This window comes from Nannospalax galili, unplaced genomic scaffold, assembly GCF_000622305.1.
Source record: "Nannospalax galili isolate Female #2095 unplaced genomic scaffold, S.galili_v1.0 scaffold11, whole genome shotgun sequence".
Classification (NCBI taxonomy): Eukaryota; Metazoa; Chordata; class Mammalia; order Rodentia; family Spalacidae; genus Nannospalax; species Nannospalax galili.
Genome location: NW_008330735.1, coordinates 6660937 through 6677220, shown reverse-complemented (window position 1 = coordinate 6677220; position 16284 = coordinate 6660937). Strand labels below are relative to the sequence as shown.

At 38.5% G+C, this 16284-nt stretch overlaps 1 protein-coding gene across 2 annotated transcripts in view; it reads right to left on the bottom strand.

Moving 5' to 3' along the window:
• Hipk3 (homeodomain interacting protein kinase 3) overlaps positions 1-16284 on the bottom strand; it is a 107656-nt gene that overhangs the window by 28140 nt on the left and 63232 nt on the right. For both annotated transcript variants that reach the window (XM_008851608.1, XM_008851620.1), the window contains one exon: positions 1302-1425. In XM_008851608.1, coding sequence (XP_008849830.1) covers positions 1302-1425 — 124 coding nt within the window. The remainder of the gene's footprint in view (positions 1-1301; positions 1426-16284) is intronic.

Sequence of the window (16284 nt, the reverse complement as noted above, 5' to 3'; positions counted from 1 at the left end):
TTTAGTTTGGGTCAGAATTTTATCTTTAAAATTACCATTTGGAGATATGTGATTTCTTAGTTTTTTCTCCCTTTATATAATGGAAAGAGCACAATAACTGATGTTTTCTTTTTTTTTTTTTAATACTAATAATACTAACATCAGCTGTCCAGGACCAGTTTCAAAGTCCAGAGCACATCATGAAATTAACCTCAAATCACCACTAGATGGCGTCCTGCTCCACAGCACTATATATGCCACAAACTAATCCACAGAGCTACAAGCATACTTGTCGCAGCTGGCCACTGCCCTGATACTTCAGCAGCTACGGGATTATGGAACTCTGGTTAGATTACCAAGTCTTTCAGAACTAGCAATAGTTCAACATCTACAGCAAAGTCAGAGCTGATTAAAAATAAAACTTTTTCAAGGAGATATCCTGAATATAAATAAAGAAGGCAAAACAGACAATTCAGAAAACCTGATCTAAAAAAAAGGTCCATGGGTAGAAAGCTACTGAAAGATAAGAGATGAATGTCAACACTATCACTTTATATTAGTTATTAATACTAAATGCCTTTAAGAATCATCTCAAGAACATTTAAGTCACCCAAATTATCTCACATTCCTTTTTGATATATAGAAAATCAAGCTATGAAAATCAGAATCAAGATACAACGTATTATAACACATGTGTGCTTTAAAATATTTTATTTTCTACTATTTTCTTACTGAAAAGTTAAATAGGTCTGGACAAAGTAGCACATGCCTGTAAATCCTACCACTTGAGAGGCTAAGACAGGAGGATCACAAGGTTGAGGCCAGCCTGGACTATACAGTAAGCTTCTGCTTCAGACAAAAGTGAATACTATATATCAGCTAAATAAAAATTATTTATCCAATATACGTGAAGAAAAGGACAAACTATTTTACAAAACTGATTTGGGACCTGTGGATTGTAACTTGGCTTACAAAAATTAAGTAGTATAAAAGAAGTTTCACAATCAAGAACTAAGGCAGGTATGATGGTACCATACCTTTAATTCCAGCACTGGGAAGGCAAAGACAGGTGGGTATTTGTGAGATTGAGGCCAGTCTGGTCTACATAGTGAGTTCCAGGCCAGCTGGAACTATAGGGAAATCCTGTCTCCAAACACCAAAGCAAACAAAACAAAAATCAAGAATTAAGTGAGTTTAAAAACCCATAAGATCCTAGATTTGGGCACTTTATGAGGATGTTCGTGTTTTGTATATGTAGAAGCCGGGCAACCTCTAAGTCTACTGTTACTCTTACTTTCTGCTAATACAATCTGATTTCTTACCTGATCATACTCCAAGGCTCCTGGGTAGAGAGGCCATCCAAGAAATAGTTCTGCAATCACACATCCCAGTGACCACATGTCTATGGCTTCACAAAATGGCAACCCCAATATAATCTCTGGAGCTCTGAGATTAAAAACAAAAACAAACAAAAAATCAGGATGCTTCTCATTTTAAATTAGAGAACTCATCTTCTGTTTATATTATCTCTTCAATGAAATCCTTTCCACACATGGAGAGTTGCGTGTTAACACTTTAAAAAAAGAAAAATAACGCAGACCTTGCTTTTTAAGCAACAGCAGATTAGAAATAATACACTGGCAAAACCATTTGACATATATCCAATAATATTAATAGAACTAAAAACCAAACAGTGAGAGATAAGACAAAATAAAAACAAACAAAACTTCCAAAGATTAAAAGTAGATTAGACCTTTTTATTACTTCAGAACACAATAATTTAAGCAGTTACACAACTGGGGTCATTAAGTCAATCATGAGAGACAAGTTTAATGCATTCTGCTTTGAAAGGTAGAAAAGTGTGATATACAGTAAAATATCAAAATGTATTTTAACAGTTAAAAAACTGGTTATGGTCTATGAAATGTATCATCCTCAGATCATTATGTTGCTACTTCATGTGACTTTCTTATGAGAAGTCTCATGTCCTAGCCTCTCTGATAAAAAAGGATCCAACTCAGAAGTACATATTTACTTTTAGTCTTTTTTTTCAATGTGGCATAGCTTTAGTCTTTCCTTGATTCCATGGCCTTGGCATAAAATATAGGTCTGTTATTTGCAGAAATATCCTAAGTGTGTATTTGTCTAAAGATTCCTCAAAAGCCAGTTCAGGTTATAAATCTCCTAGGGGAATGTTGTCTTCTCATCACAGTTTATCAGATGGCATGCTACACTGCTATGCTTCATTAGGAATTTTCATTCTGATTACTTGACTAGTGTGGTATCTGCCAGATTTATCCACTGTTAAGTTCCTCCTTTTCCCTTTAAAATGAACTGTTTTTGTAAAGCTTCATTGTGAAGACATAAATATTCTATTCCTATTCAACACTGGAGTCAGGCATGCTGTGCACACTTATAATCTGACAACTTGGGAGGCTGAGGCAAGAACACAAGTTGAGGCTAGCCTGAACTATATGAGCAACATCCTGCCTCAAAATTAAATAAATAAATAAATAAATAACCTCTATGTTTATTCACTTATTTCCCTCTATGAATAGGGATTAATGAATTCCCATTTTGTTGAGTGGGTTATAATTTGTTGCTAAAATTATCTTGATACTAAATATTTCCAGATTTGATTAGGTGGATCTTCCTCAAAGTTTTCTACTCACTCAACATGGCCTTGTACATTCTGATGATTTCCTTGCTTTTGACATAGCAAGATATTCCAGGCTCAGGTTGTTCTTTCCCTTCTATAGCCCTAGAAGCAGCCATTTCTCTTAAGAAATGTTTCTTTTAGTGGAGAATAGTACTGGTAAATATATATAAAATAATAAAATATAATAAATTTATTCACCCATCCAACACAATGTAACCAAAGTCTTTCCATTTAGCCATACATGACATACATTTTAAAAGGTGGGAAGCAACATGGTAAAGCACTTACAATCTAGATGACCCTACTAGAGATGGGAGAGTTGTAGTAGCTAGTCTTACAACAGAAAATAAACTTGATATACTTCCATTTCTGGCCCAACACACCCCATTCTTTCTGTGCTGCTAGCACACCAGCAAACACAGTGAACATTCCTAAAACCAGTCAAACTTTCTGCAAGAAATGTGGCGAGCATCAGCCCCACAAAGTGACAGAGTACAAGAAGGGCAAGGAATCTCTGTATGCCCAGGCTAAGCCTATTTTCCACAAAACGCTAAAACTACAAAGAAGATTTTATTGAGGTTTGAGTGTGTTGAGGCCAACTGCAGATCCAAGAGAATGCTGGCTATTAAGAGATACAAGCATTCTGAACGGGGAGGAGACAAGAGCAAGGGCCAAGTGATCCAGTTCAAAGCCAATTTTGTAATGAAGACAATAAAATCATGAGTCACTTCAAAAGGGGGGGGGGGAGACAGAGAGAAAGAGAGAGAGAGAGAGAAAAAGAAAAAAAAAAAAAAAAAAAGAGAAAGAGAGAGAGAGAAAGAGAAAGAAAGAAAGAAAGAAAGAAAGAAAGAAAGAAAGAAAGAAAGAAAGAAAGAAAGAAAGAAAGAAAAAGTAAACTTTAAGGTGGTGTAGTGGCTCACATCAATACTTAAGGGGGCTGAGGTAGGAGGGCTGTCATGAGTTTAAGCCCAACTTAAACTATATAGTGAGTTCCCAGTCACTCTAGGCTACAGAGTGAGATGCTGATCCAAAAAAACAAACTTTAAAATTAAAACTATGCATTAGAAGAGCAATACATGTTCATCATAGTGAATAAAGGTAGTTCAAATTCCTTCACTGGGTAGGCTAAATATACTTTTGTATAAAAATACAACAAGCATTCTGGCATGATCATATACACCTTTAAATTAATCCCAGCATTCTGGAGGTAGGAGGCAGAGGCAGGTAGATCTCTGTGAGATCAGGCCAGGCTGAGCTACATAGCAAGTTCCAGGCCAGATGGCTACAGAGGGGCCCCGTCTCAAAAACAAAGGAAGGGAGGTATACAGCAGACCTCTGTGTCCATAGACATTATCTGTGCTTTATACATGGACAAGGCACACATAAACATACCTACTCAATGAGCAGTCTGACAAAGTTTGAAGTCTCTCTACAAATAATGACTCATAATTAGAAGTCCACCAAATTCAAAGTTTAGGTCATATGATAACAAAGCTATCTATGTTTAAAATACTGTTTCTTTCTCTGCCCTGTGTTTTTAGTCAAATTTTCAATATTCATTAAAAACAAATACTCTGTTTCTCTAGAAGCTTGAAACACAGCTTAATACTGAGTTGGTAGGTTGATATAAGAATATAAGTGAATGAGCCGGGTGTGGTGGTGTACGCCTTTAATCCCAGCACTCGGGAGGCAGAGGCAGGTGGATCTCTGTAAGTTCAAGGCCAGCTTGGTCTGCATAGTGAGTTCCAGGCCAGCTGGGGCTACAGGGAGACCCTGTCTCAAAAAGACAAAAAAAAAAAAAGAAAAAAAAGAATATAAGTGAGTGAACAGAGCTCTGAACGGTTTCTTCGACTTTTGCTGGAGTACTAGACGGTAATGCTCACAGTAGATGCTTCATGTACGAATGTAGTCAAGAGTCAGTCAGAAAAGATACTAGTAATGGAACATCTCAATCATTTTATTCCATTTTTACCTACTTGCTTAAGTCAAATGTTCAATTACTGGCAGAGGAAATGCAACCCTGTTAGGAAAAGGGCTGCCTTGGTTTAGCTATTCAGTATGTTCAATTCTAGAAATAAGTATACTTGTAGTAAACTGGTGTCCTAGATTACCATTACAAATGCCACATAACTATGAACTTGTATGCCAATTTTATATTCATCAAGAAAATATTAAGCTACAGATGTACCTCGGTGGTAGAGAGCTTGCCTAGCAAGCATGAGGCCCCAAGGGAGGAAGAAGGAAGGGTTGGAAACTGATCATAATATGACTCCCACTTGAGTCCTCTTACATATAGTGATTATGAATATCTGATTCACCTAAACACTTCATTTCTCAAAGTTAAAAACTAAGCATAATGACAATATGACTCAGCTACTTAAGAGTTTAATGTTCTCCAGATGTGGTGCACACCTTTAATCCCAGCACTCAGAAGACAGAGGCAGGTGAATTTTGAGTTTGAAGTGAAGCCAGCCAGGGGTATAGAGTGAGACACTATCTCATAAACAAGGATAAGACTCGTATTCTTAATATTTCTTTTTAATTGCTGAACAGTTCAGGTGATGAACATTTGACTATCTGCATTTTCTGGCTATTTGTTAAAGTGACAGATTGAGGCTGTAGCTCAATCTGGTACCATGCTTACCTAGCATGCAAAGCCTGCTTTTGATGTCCAGCAGAGCAGAGGAAAGGAAAAGGGAGTGGGGGGTGGGGGGCAGAAGGAAACACTAAGGTGGGCTTGTGAGCTCACCAGGTTACTGAGTGACAATATGTACTCCAATGCTGAAGGTAAGAAGAGAGGATTTAAACCAAGTACTGTCTCAGACAGAACTTTCCCATGTGAGAAGAAAATGCTTTTGATGGAATTACACAACCAAAAGCAGAAAGTAGGTAGTAGTGGTTAAAGTAGTGATTTTCTGTTTTGTTTAATAAAACGCAACAGGTTTTAATGATTGAGCCAATCTTTGGCTATAGTCCTCAAACATCTAGGGTACTAAAAGCTCTTGCCTGTATTCTGACAATCCAATATAAAGGAACATAGGAGTGGGTTCAATTTCCTTTAGGTGAATTTCCTAAGAACCATAAGCTATAATAGTACTAAAAAATAGGGATCCTATGAAAAGCTCTGGAAAAATAAATATTGGCATGCAATACAGAAGTGTTGCTTTCTACAATGACAATCATCTCAGAGAGCTGGATTTACAACACTCATGAGCAGATACACACAGATCTTCCTAGTAGCAAGAATTTTACCTAAGCCTTGGTATGTTCATTTTAAAAAGTCGTTTTACATATGCTCATGCAAAACAAACAAAAAAAACCCATTAGACTCAATGGGTCATACAAACAAACAAAAAAAGAAAACATGGAAGTAGAAGGGCTTGTTAGGAAGAACGAGGTCTCCAGTAGGGAAGGAGAAGAGGATAATGGGCATGAAAATGACTAGAATTCATTATGAACATTTATGAAACTGCAAAAGAATAAAAGTAGCCGGGCGTGGTAGTCCACACCTTTAGTCACGCACTCAGGAGGCAGAGGCAGGCAGATTTCTCTGAGTTCCAAGCTAGTCTGATCTACATAGTGAGTTCTAGGCCAGCTCAGGCTACAGGGAGACCCTGTCTCAAAAAGACAAATAATAAAAATAAATAAATAAATAAATTAGATATAACACAGAAAATTCTCTAAGAGATTAAGTAAAAGAAAGTATGTAAAATGTAAGGCAGCATACACACTCCATAATCTAGTCATCTTCCCACTGTCTAATTCATATCTCTCTTCTCAAACTTCCATCTTCTTCCATCCTCACTCCTGACCACTGTTCTTTTTGAGTTGTTTGTATTTGTCTTTTCTGATACTGCAAGTGTGTCTCACACATGTTAGACAAGGACTATACCCCTGAGCTATGTTCCCATCTCTGACTATGTCCTTGCATTCTGTTACTGAAATAAACTGCAATTTCACAGATAGTTTCCACGATATCGATCAGTGGGCTGCTTCTGTTAAGGCAACTGTGCTCACTACCGAAAGTACAGAGCTCCACAATTCCATCCTATACCTTTATCAGTGCCTCCCTCACTGTAAAACAATTCCGTATCTCCCACCCTGAAAGAAAAACAGAATACTCTTGATTACACATCCTCCTTCAGGTTCCACCCACATATGGTTTTTACTCTAATCCTTTCTGAAAGCACTGCGTAAGCCAGCTACCTCCAGTTCAACCTCACCCAAACCCACTCTAACCAGGTTTGTACTCTTCATGTTCCACCAATACAGCTGGTCTTCAGGTCACCATTATCCACTACTCCAAAACATCATGGACTTTCTTGACTCGTGTTATTTAACACAGTTGCTTGTGCTCTCCTGTTCTACAGACAGACAGCAAGAGAACAATTTGCTCTCCCTACCTCACCCACACACACCCCTCTACACTCCTTCACTGGTTCCATTTCATTTTTCCAACTTTTAAACTCCAGGGTGCCTTAGTTCAGACTTTGAAATCTCTCTCTCTCTCTCTCTCTCTCTCTCTCTCTCTCTCTCTCTCCTTCCTCTGAGTGATCTCAAAAAATCAGTTTTAAATGCCACCTGTATTCTTAAGACTGTATCTTTTAAATCTTATATTAATTTATTTCATGTGCATGCATGTGCTTGCACACCTGTGCCACAGCACACATATGGACGTCAGAGGACAACTTGCAGGACCCAGTTCTTACCTTCTACCATGCAGATCCTGGGGATCCAACTTAGGTCATCAGGCTTAGCAGCAAGTGCCAAGTCATCTTGCTGACCCAAGACTTTATTCTTAAGACTCTAGAATGTACATCTCCAACTCAGGTCTTTCCCTAACTTGAATTTGCATATCCACTTATGTACTCCAAACCTAGCCTCAAATGTCTATTAGGCATCTCAAAATGAAAATAGTCAAAAAGGCCAGGCATGGTGGCACAAGCCTTCAATCCCAGCACTTGGGAGGCAGAGGCAGGAGGATCTTTGTGAGTTCGAGGCCAGCCTGGTCTACATAGCGAGTTCCAGGACGAGTGGGGCTACAAGACGACCGTCTCAAAAAGACCAAAAAAAGCAAAAGAAAATAGTCAAAAAGAATTCTTAGTTTCCTCAAATACCTTCACCTTCTAGCTTTTCCTATTTTGGTGACAAGTCTATCCATGTTGACTTCTTGGCCCAAAACCAAGAGTGTCAAATATGTACCTTCTTGCACTTCCCACATTTGCAAATCCCATCATCAACAAAAAAATATCTGGAATTTGACCATTCTACCCCATCTTTACTGCCATACCATCTTTACTGACATTACCTAATCAGGCAGGCACTTCTGTTTAGATTATGTCAACAGCTTCTAACTGTTTTGCTTTTGTCCTTGTCTTTTCCCACCTATTTTCAGTCTTGCAGCAAGAGTAATAATGCAAATCAGAAGAACATTCTTCACCTCATAAATTCCTAGTAGGTGACAGGCATAGTGGTGCATGCCTTCAATCCCAGCACTGACTCTTAGGAGGCAAAGGCAGGCAAATCTCTGGCTACCTTGGTCTACATAGCAAGTTCCACATCAGGTGGGGCTTCAGGGAGATCTTATCTCAAAACAACAACAGCAAATCCCTAGTAGTATCCTATCTCAAAGACTCCTCACAACAGCCTCCAGACCTCAACTATCTCCAATATATCTGGCCAGCCTCCCAATTGCTTACTCTTGAGCCAGCTACAGTGGCCTAAACACCATTTCAAACCTGCTCAAAACTATTAGACCTGGAAGATGTTTATAAGCAGAAGAAACAAGATTTGATCCCTTCACTCTTGTCTCTCTGCTCAAAGGACTTTTTATTACAAAGACCTGCTCAGAAGAGCTGGCTCCCACCATCATATTGTGCTTGGTTTTCCGTCTTGATCCTTCTAATTCTTTATAAACCTTTCAACAAGTGATGTTTGCTTACTAATCTCTTTTCCTTCTGCTCCAAGAATATAAATTCTGTGGAGAAGCAAGAACTTGAATTTTTTCAGTGCTGTAACTTTAGCACCCAAAACATTTCCTGGCACACAGCAAGCACTCACCAATTATTTGAGCAATAAATTTTAAAAAGACTTTTTAACTTGGAGACTAAGAAATTTTTTTATTGTATCAAATATATGCACTCAATAGGTAGCAACTAAAGTACTCCTACATGCTAGCCACTGTGCACTTAAGACAACTGAGCTTTTTAGGACTGCATAATAAAAACAAATGTCATTTACTAAGCGTTAACAGGTCAGGTATCATAGAAATAGCTTTTAATGCAGTGTCTTGTTTAAAGAAAATATTCTACAAACAAATTGCTGTACCCTGACCCAAAGATCAAAAATACAAAAAAGACAAAAGAAAAATCAGAAAGCAAAATATTTTACACAAAAGAACTGCTGGTTTGATTGAGTACAGCCAGCCCACAGAATCACGGGGAGTAATATTGTGTTTGAAGCAGGTAAGTTTTAAAGTTGTTTACTACACAACAAACAGACCCAAATTATCAAGGAAATAGTGAGGCTCAGGTTTTGTTTTTGTTTCTATATGTTGCCTTGCATGGTATAAAGGGCATGTCATGCAATGCCTGAGGAGGACAGAAGAGAGCATCGGATCCCCTGATACTTGTGAGTCACTAGACCTGGGTGCTAGGAATTGAACTCAGATCCTCTGCAAAAGCAGTAGGTGCTCTTAACCTAGCCTGAGGACTGAGATTTTCATAGCTGATTCCTAATCTTTCTTTATATCATACCACCTCAAATTATGAAACTGACTCAGAAAAACACAGGAAAGCAAACTAACAGAAAACCTAAAGTTGGTCCAGAAGTCATCTTATCAATTCTGTTATATGCTTATCTTTTTCACAAGAAGACAAAATATTAACTGACCTCTGTTCCTAAGTAGAAGGAACATGAGAACTACCTCCTACATGCCTTTTATGATTAACTGATTCTTAATTTTCTAGGGTGATCAAAAAATAGAAAAGAAAAGAAAAGAAAAGAAAAGAAAAGAAAAGAAAAGAAAAGAAAAGAAAAGAAGGGAGAAGAGAGGGAGGGAGAAGAGAGGGAGGGAGGGAGGGAAGGAGAGAAAAGGAGAAATAGAAAGAAAGAGAAAATCTTTGTGTGTAGTGTACACACCTGTCATGAACAGAATGATACAGCAAATATCCAGGTCTCAGGCATGGCTCTTAACATTCCCTCTTGGGGATGGAGTAGCATAAGACTCTCCTCTGAGATTCTAATCAGCACTCCTTCCTGACCTGGCCGCATGCATCTAGAAATATTTAAGTATAGAAGGAGTTTCTTTAAAAATGGAATGGGGGGGGGGTATGACTTTTCACTAGTGCAGTTACCCATGTGTTTCCCATGTTCCTATAAGTAACCCAGTAAACTCACTGAAAATTACCACACTGAACTTCACAAGAGTATTTCTTTAAGGCAATCACCAATTGTTTTTAATTTGTTCTTTCACAATTTCACTCACACACACACACACACACACACACACACACACAATCTGGACCATATTCACCTCCCTATTACCATCTTTTATCCTCCCCCACCTTCTAGGCAAACTCCTTCCTAACAAGTTTCTTCTTACTTTCATTCCATATCAATTCTTTTAAGATATATATACTAACAAGAGTTGGGAATGTAACTCAATTGGTAGAGTGTTCGTCTAGTATACACAAACCCAAGAGTTTTATCCCTCAAACTGCATAAACATGCATGATGGGACATGGTAATCCCAGCACTCTGGAGATGGAGGCAGGATCAGAAATTCAAGGATATCTTCCCCACCTAGCAAGTTCCAGGCCAGATTGGGATATATATGAGACTTTGTCTCCAAAAATAAAATAAAATAAAAAAATAAAATAAAACTATATAGTAACAGAAATAACAGTAAGTTCTTAACATTACTATGAATGAAGAACTAAGTATTCTATAACGCTTCTAAGTATTTTAGAAAATATTAACTCATTTGATATTCATACAAATTTTTTTAATATTTTATTTTATTATTTTTATTTTTATGTGTATGAGTGTATTGCCTGCATGTATGTGAGTGCACCTGTGTCGTGCAATGTCACGGAGGTCAGAAGAGGGCTTCGGATTCCCCTGGAACTGGAGTTAAGAATGGTTCATAGCCGCCATGTGGGTGCTGGGAATCGAACCTGGGTCCTCTGCAAGAGCAATCAGTGCTCTTAACCGCTGAGCCATCTCTCCAGCCCCCTCACACAAATCTTTTTAACAGATGAAAACACAAGACACTAGAATAAGTAATGTGGCAGTGAGAAGTACAGGTGGGGCTCCAATCAAGTTCTATGTAGTCACAGTCCATGCTTCCAACCTGTACATATTAAAATACTTAATAACTAAGATCACCAAGACCACTGTACATTTACTGGAAGTTATGCTACTCAGATGCTATATTTACTGATAATGCTAACATACCATCCTATTTGCATTACCCTTCTCTGGTTTATACCCACACAATGTTTCTGAGCTACTTGAGATTCAAGCTGTAGATAATATTTCTCTTTACCACTAAATGTTTCATTTAATGTATACTTCCTAAAAATAAGGTCTCTTATATAGCTATGGTATATTTGTCAAAAATCAGGAAATTAACATTAGCACAACACAATTATTCAAATTTACAGAGGCTGGAGCAATGGCTTGATGGTTAAGAACACTGGCTGCTCTTGCAAGAGGACCTGGGTTAGGTTCCCAGCACCTACATGGAGGCTATCAGTCATTCTTAACACCAGTTTCAGGGGATCTAACACCATCTTTTGGCCTAAATGGGCAATGTACATATTGGTGCACCTACAGGTAAAGCACTCACACACATAAACTAAAAACCAATCAATCAATCAAAAAAATTTTAAGGTTTGCAAGTTGTAAATAATGCCCTCCTCTCTAGCAAACAAGAAATTTAAATAAATAAATAAATAATAGTAAATAAACTAGGCCCTATGGCACAGAACAATAATCCTAACTGCTCTGAAGGCTGGAGCCACCCTAGGCAACTTAGTGAGAAACTGTCTCAAAATTAAAAGATAAAAAAAGGCCAGGCATGATGGTACACACCTCTAATCTCAGCACTTGGGAGGCAGAGGCAAGTGGAGCTCTGTGAGATCCAGGTCAGTCAGGTCTACATATTGAGTTCCAGGTCAGCTGAGACTACAAATAGACCCTGTCTCAAAACAAGTAAGTAACACCAACAAAGAGATAGAAAAAAGGAGTGGTAAAATAGAGCTCTATAAGTGCTTGCCTAGCATGTGGGGGCCCTGGGTTCAATCCCCAACACTGCAATAAACAAACAAGTAAATAAATCCCAGACTCTGGCCCTTTTGGTCCTGTTTGTCTAGAATAGTTCCTCAGCATGTCTACAGAGTTATGATATTACCATTTTGGAAGACTATACAGATCAGTGACTTTTAGAATGTCACTTGATATCTTTATCTAATGTTGCCTCATAAGAACACTGATTTTGCCAGGCATGATGGCTTAAAAGAAAAAATAAGATGAAAACAACAACGAAAAAGAACATTGATTTTATCTATTGTCAGCAGAAATACCACAGGGTACTATTATACATTTAATTTATCAAATATACCAGAAAATATTCATTCTATTGATTTTCAAGGAGTACCTTTTAATGTTTCTCAGAACAGGTTATTATTTACCAGAATAATCAAATAAAATGAACTCACAGAAAACTGAATTCAAATGTCAACTAATAGTTGGGATCTCTAGACCTTAATCAAGTTGTGTACTTCATTACAGCCTCAATTGATCCATCTGCAATAAAGGAATGCTTTGGTTTGGATATATTCTTTGTGCCAAAGGGTTCCTCACTGGAAGTTTGGTTCCCAGTATGGTAATGAGGCCTCCTGTAAAGTAATTTGGCTTCTATCATGAAAAGATTAATGAGGAGTGGGTCAGGTGTTGGAGTGGGTCAGGTTTGCAGGAATGGATCTGGTCTCCTGAAATGACCGTTACAAAAAGGTCAAGGCTGACCATCCCCATCTCCCACTGGCACTTGTGCGCCCCTTTTGCATGAGGCTAGGTCCTTTCCCACTTTCCATGCTGTGGCACAGTTGAAGCAGACCCTCTCCACAACATGAGCACAATGATGTTTTGGTACCTTTAGCTACCAGAATTAAACCAAATAAAGTTATTTGGCTTAAGAAATGCCCAGCTGCAGGGCTGGAGAGATAGCTCAGCAGTTAAGAATACTGGTTGTTCTTGCAGAGGACCTGAGTTTGTTTCCCAGCACCCACACAGTGACTAACAACTGTCTGTAACTCCAGTTCCAGGGGATCCAACGCCCTCTTCTGAACTCTGCTGGCATTGTACAACCAGGGTGCACTTACAAACATGCAAGCAAGATACTCATACACATAAAATAATAAATAAAATTTTTTTGAAAAAAGAGAATGCCAGCCACTTCACAAAATGTCTAAGACAGGGATATCTTTGCCTTTCCAGATTACTGTGACAACAAAACTAAGTAAAACAAGTAGCATATAATTAATCTCCTTAACCAAAAATGCATCTGAAATTACCACGCTAAGAGAGTTTTCCTCAGTGTTAATAAATGATTGTGGCACCACAAAAACTTAGGCTAAAGTGTAAACCCTGCAAGAAATAAAATGTGTCTTCTACACAGAAGCCTGATAATATTTACATGTGTTCTATTTCCTCTTTTAAGAAAACTGGAAATTCCTTAAGATTCATCCTTTAAGTAGTATTCAATGGGCCAGTGAGATGGCTCCGTTAGGTAAACATGCTCAAAGCACAAGCCTGACGACCAAAGTTCAATCCCTGGAACCCACAGGGGAAGAAGAGGGCTCCAGAAAGCTGTCCTCTGACCATACATGCCATGGCATGCACACATGCACCCACACAAATGATACACATAATACATAAACACAATAAAAGAGATGAAATTTAAGAAGCAGTCAATGAACATTAAGTATTCAATTAGATGCAAAGCTCCTCAAAATACATTTTATTTCAATATGTTTTAAATGGAATTCTCAGATATTAGATAGCCACAAAACAGCTAACTACCTGAGGCAACTTCTAAATCTAGACTATTGAGATTTAAAGAAATGAGAGCAAAACTCCTCTAAAATATCACTGTATATGATTTCCTAACTAGAACCACTAATCCCCCAAAATAACAGCTCCTAAAAACTGGTCAGGAACGACTGCAAATTAGATTCTGCAGAACAAAGAAAATGGAAGGATACAACTATAAAAGCTGGAAAACGCTTCATGCAGAGATTTTGAGTGACTATATATAACACGGGTTCATATTTGTAACAAAAGTGCACTTTGGTGCAGGATGTTCTCAGGAAGGGAGGTTAGAAGTGTAAGGTAGGGGGTATGTAGGAACTCTCTGTACCTCTTACTCAATTTGCTGTGAACTCAAAACAAAAAACAAGTATCTTAAAAAAAAAAATCTATTTTCCTTTTAAATCTACGAGAACTCGCCTAAAAAGACAAGACAGCAAAAACTCAAAGGAACAATGTCCCAGTACAAAGAGAAAACATTATTAAACTGAATCTTACTTTTCCTTGAGATAGCTGTTGAAAGGTCTTGGGTTTCAGGTTCAAGGGGAACACTGAGGCAGATTGTCTTTTGGGGTAAGAAGTTTATTAGAAGTTACTAATTCCATGGACACACAGTCAGACAACAACGTGGTCAGGGCTCTGAGGAGAATTCAGGACCAGTCATAGATAATAGCATGGTGGGGGCCCTGAGGAGAGTCCAGGCACAGGAGGCAGAGTGGAGACCCTTTCTTTTTAGGTCTCAGAGGGACAGGAGAAGGTTTCACAGCAAGAGCCTGCAGCCAAGCTCTCCCAGATTCCTAGGTGGCAAAGGGAGGGGAGAGAATTCCAGGGAAGGAATGTGCAACTCTGAGGATGATAGGGGGTGAGGAAGAGAAACAGAGAGACATCAGTACTCATTATGTGGTGGGGAGATGTACTGCCACTGGTAGCCCTATGTCTGGTGATCTAGTCTGTAAACTTCCTTGGGAAAATGAGAATGGCACCTGTGTTTCTCCTGGAACCCAGGAACCTAGGGAAACATAGATAGACAGGATCTAGGTGGGGTATCTGTCTCTCCCTATAGCAGCAAAGATTCCAAAATCAACTATGAGGATGGAGAGAGGGCTAACTTGAGCAGTGTCTCATCTCAGATTCTAAGACTCAATAAGCAGTAAGGCATTCAGGCTGAACAGAAAGCAGTGGCTTAGAGCCTGCAACTGTCTTCCACTGACACAAAAAAACAAAAAGTGCAGTTCAGAAATGGTTATGGAAGAAGGGCCCTGGTAGATTACCCCAGGCTTTTCAAATAAAATCACAAAGGGGTATACCTAGAAAAAGGGTAAACTGAAACAGACCAGAGTCCCTTGAAATGACATGCTCTATCTATCTTCCTTGGAGGAAGATACTAGTCTGTAAAGTTCCTAGGATAGCCCAGTCCAAAAGAGCTGTCCAAAATGATAGAAATGTTTTCTGTACTATGTACCTGTACATGTGGTCACTGGGCACTTCAAATATGACTAATGTGACTGAGGAAATGAATTTTTTGGTTTCTTTCCTTTTAATTAAGTTTATACTTAAATAGCCACTAAGAGCACTAAATACCACAGTTCAGAACTTTTCATGTCTATGATCCCATGCTTTAAAGTACAAAGTTCCCACCCTAGTAGACAATATAATCAAATGCCAAAATCCAAAGGGAACAAAATCAGCAGTAACCTCCCCACAGTTATTCAGATATTGAAAGTATAACACAAGCATTTTTAAAAGATTTAAGAGATAAAATAGAATTTCCCCTAGAAAACTGCAATCTAAAAAGAACAAAAACAAATTCAAGTGGATTTCCACCTTGACTTCTAAACATATTGAGTATATTTTTTGAATATAAAATTTACCTTCAATAAAAGAATCTATGGGCTAGCACGATGACTCCTCAGGTAAAGGTACTTGCTGCCAAGCTTGACAAACTGAGTTCAATCCCCAGGCCCCACATGATGGAAAGAACCAACTCCTGCAAGTTGTCCAATGACCTTCACACACTCCACATGGCCCATGAATGGTCAAACACATACACACACACTACATCAATTAATGAATGTAATAATAATAAAGAGCCTGTCTAAATTTTTCTGTTGCTAATAACAAAATGCCACAGAGTAGGTATATTATTAAGAGGTTTGTTTTGGTTATCCCCAAGGTTGCATAGACAGCACATGGCAAGGGACAGGGAAAGTGTGAGGAACCTAGTCAAAATGACTTACAGGAGCACCATTTTTATTAAATATTAGTTAATTTATTTTGTATGTGTGCGTCTGAGTGGATGTATGCACACCACACTGGAGGTCAGAAGATGATGTCAGATCCCCTAGAAATGGTGTTATAGGCAGTTGTAACCCATCATGTGGGTGGCTGGGAACCAAGTCCAGCTCCTCTGCAAGAACAGCAAGTGTTTTAACCATTGAGCCATCTCTCCAGCCCCTAGGAGCTCCATTCTTGAGATAACCCATTAATGCATTAATCAGATGAATGGATGAATCCATTCCTAAAGCGGGAGCCTTAAACTACCTATCCCACTGAAT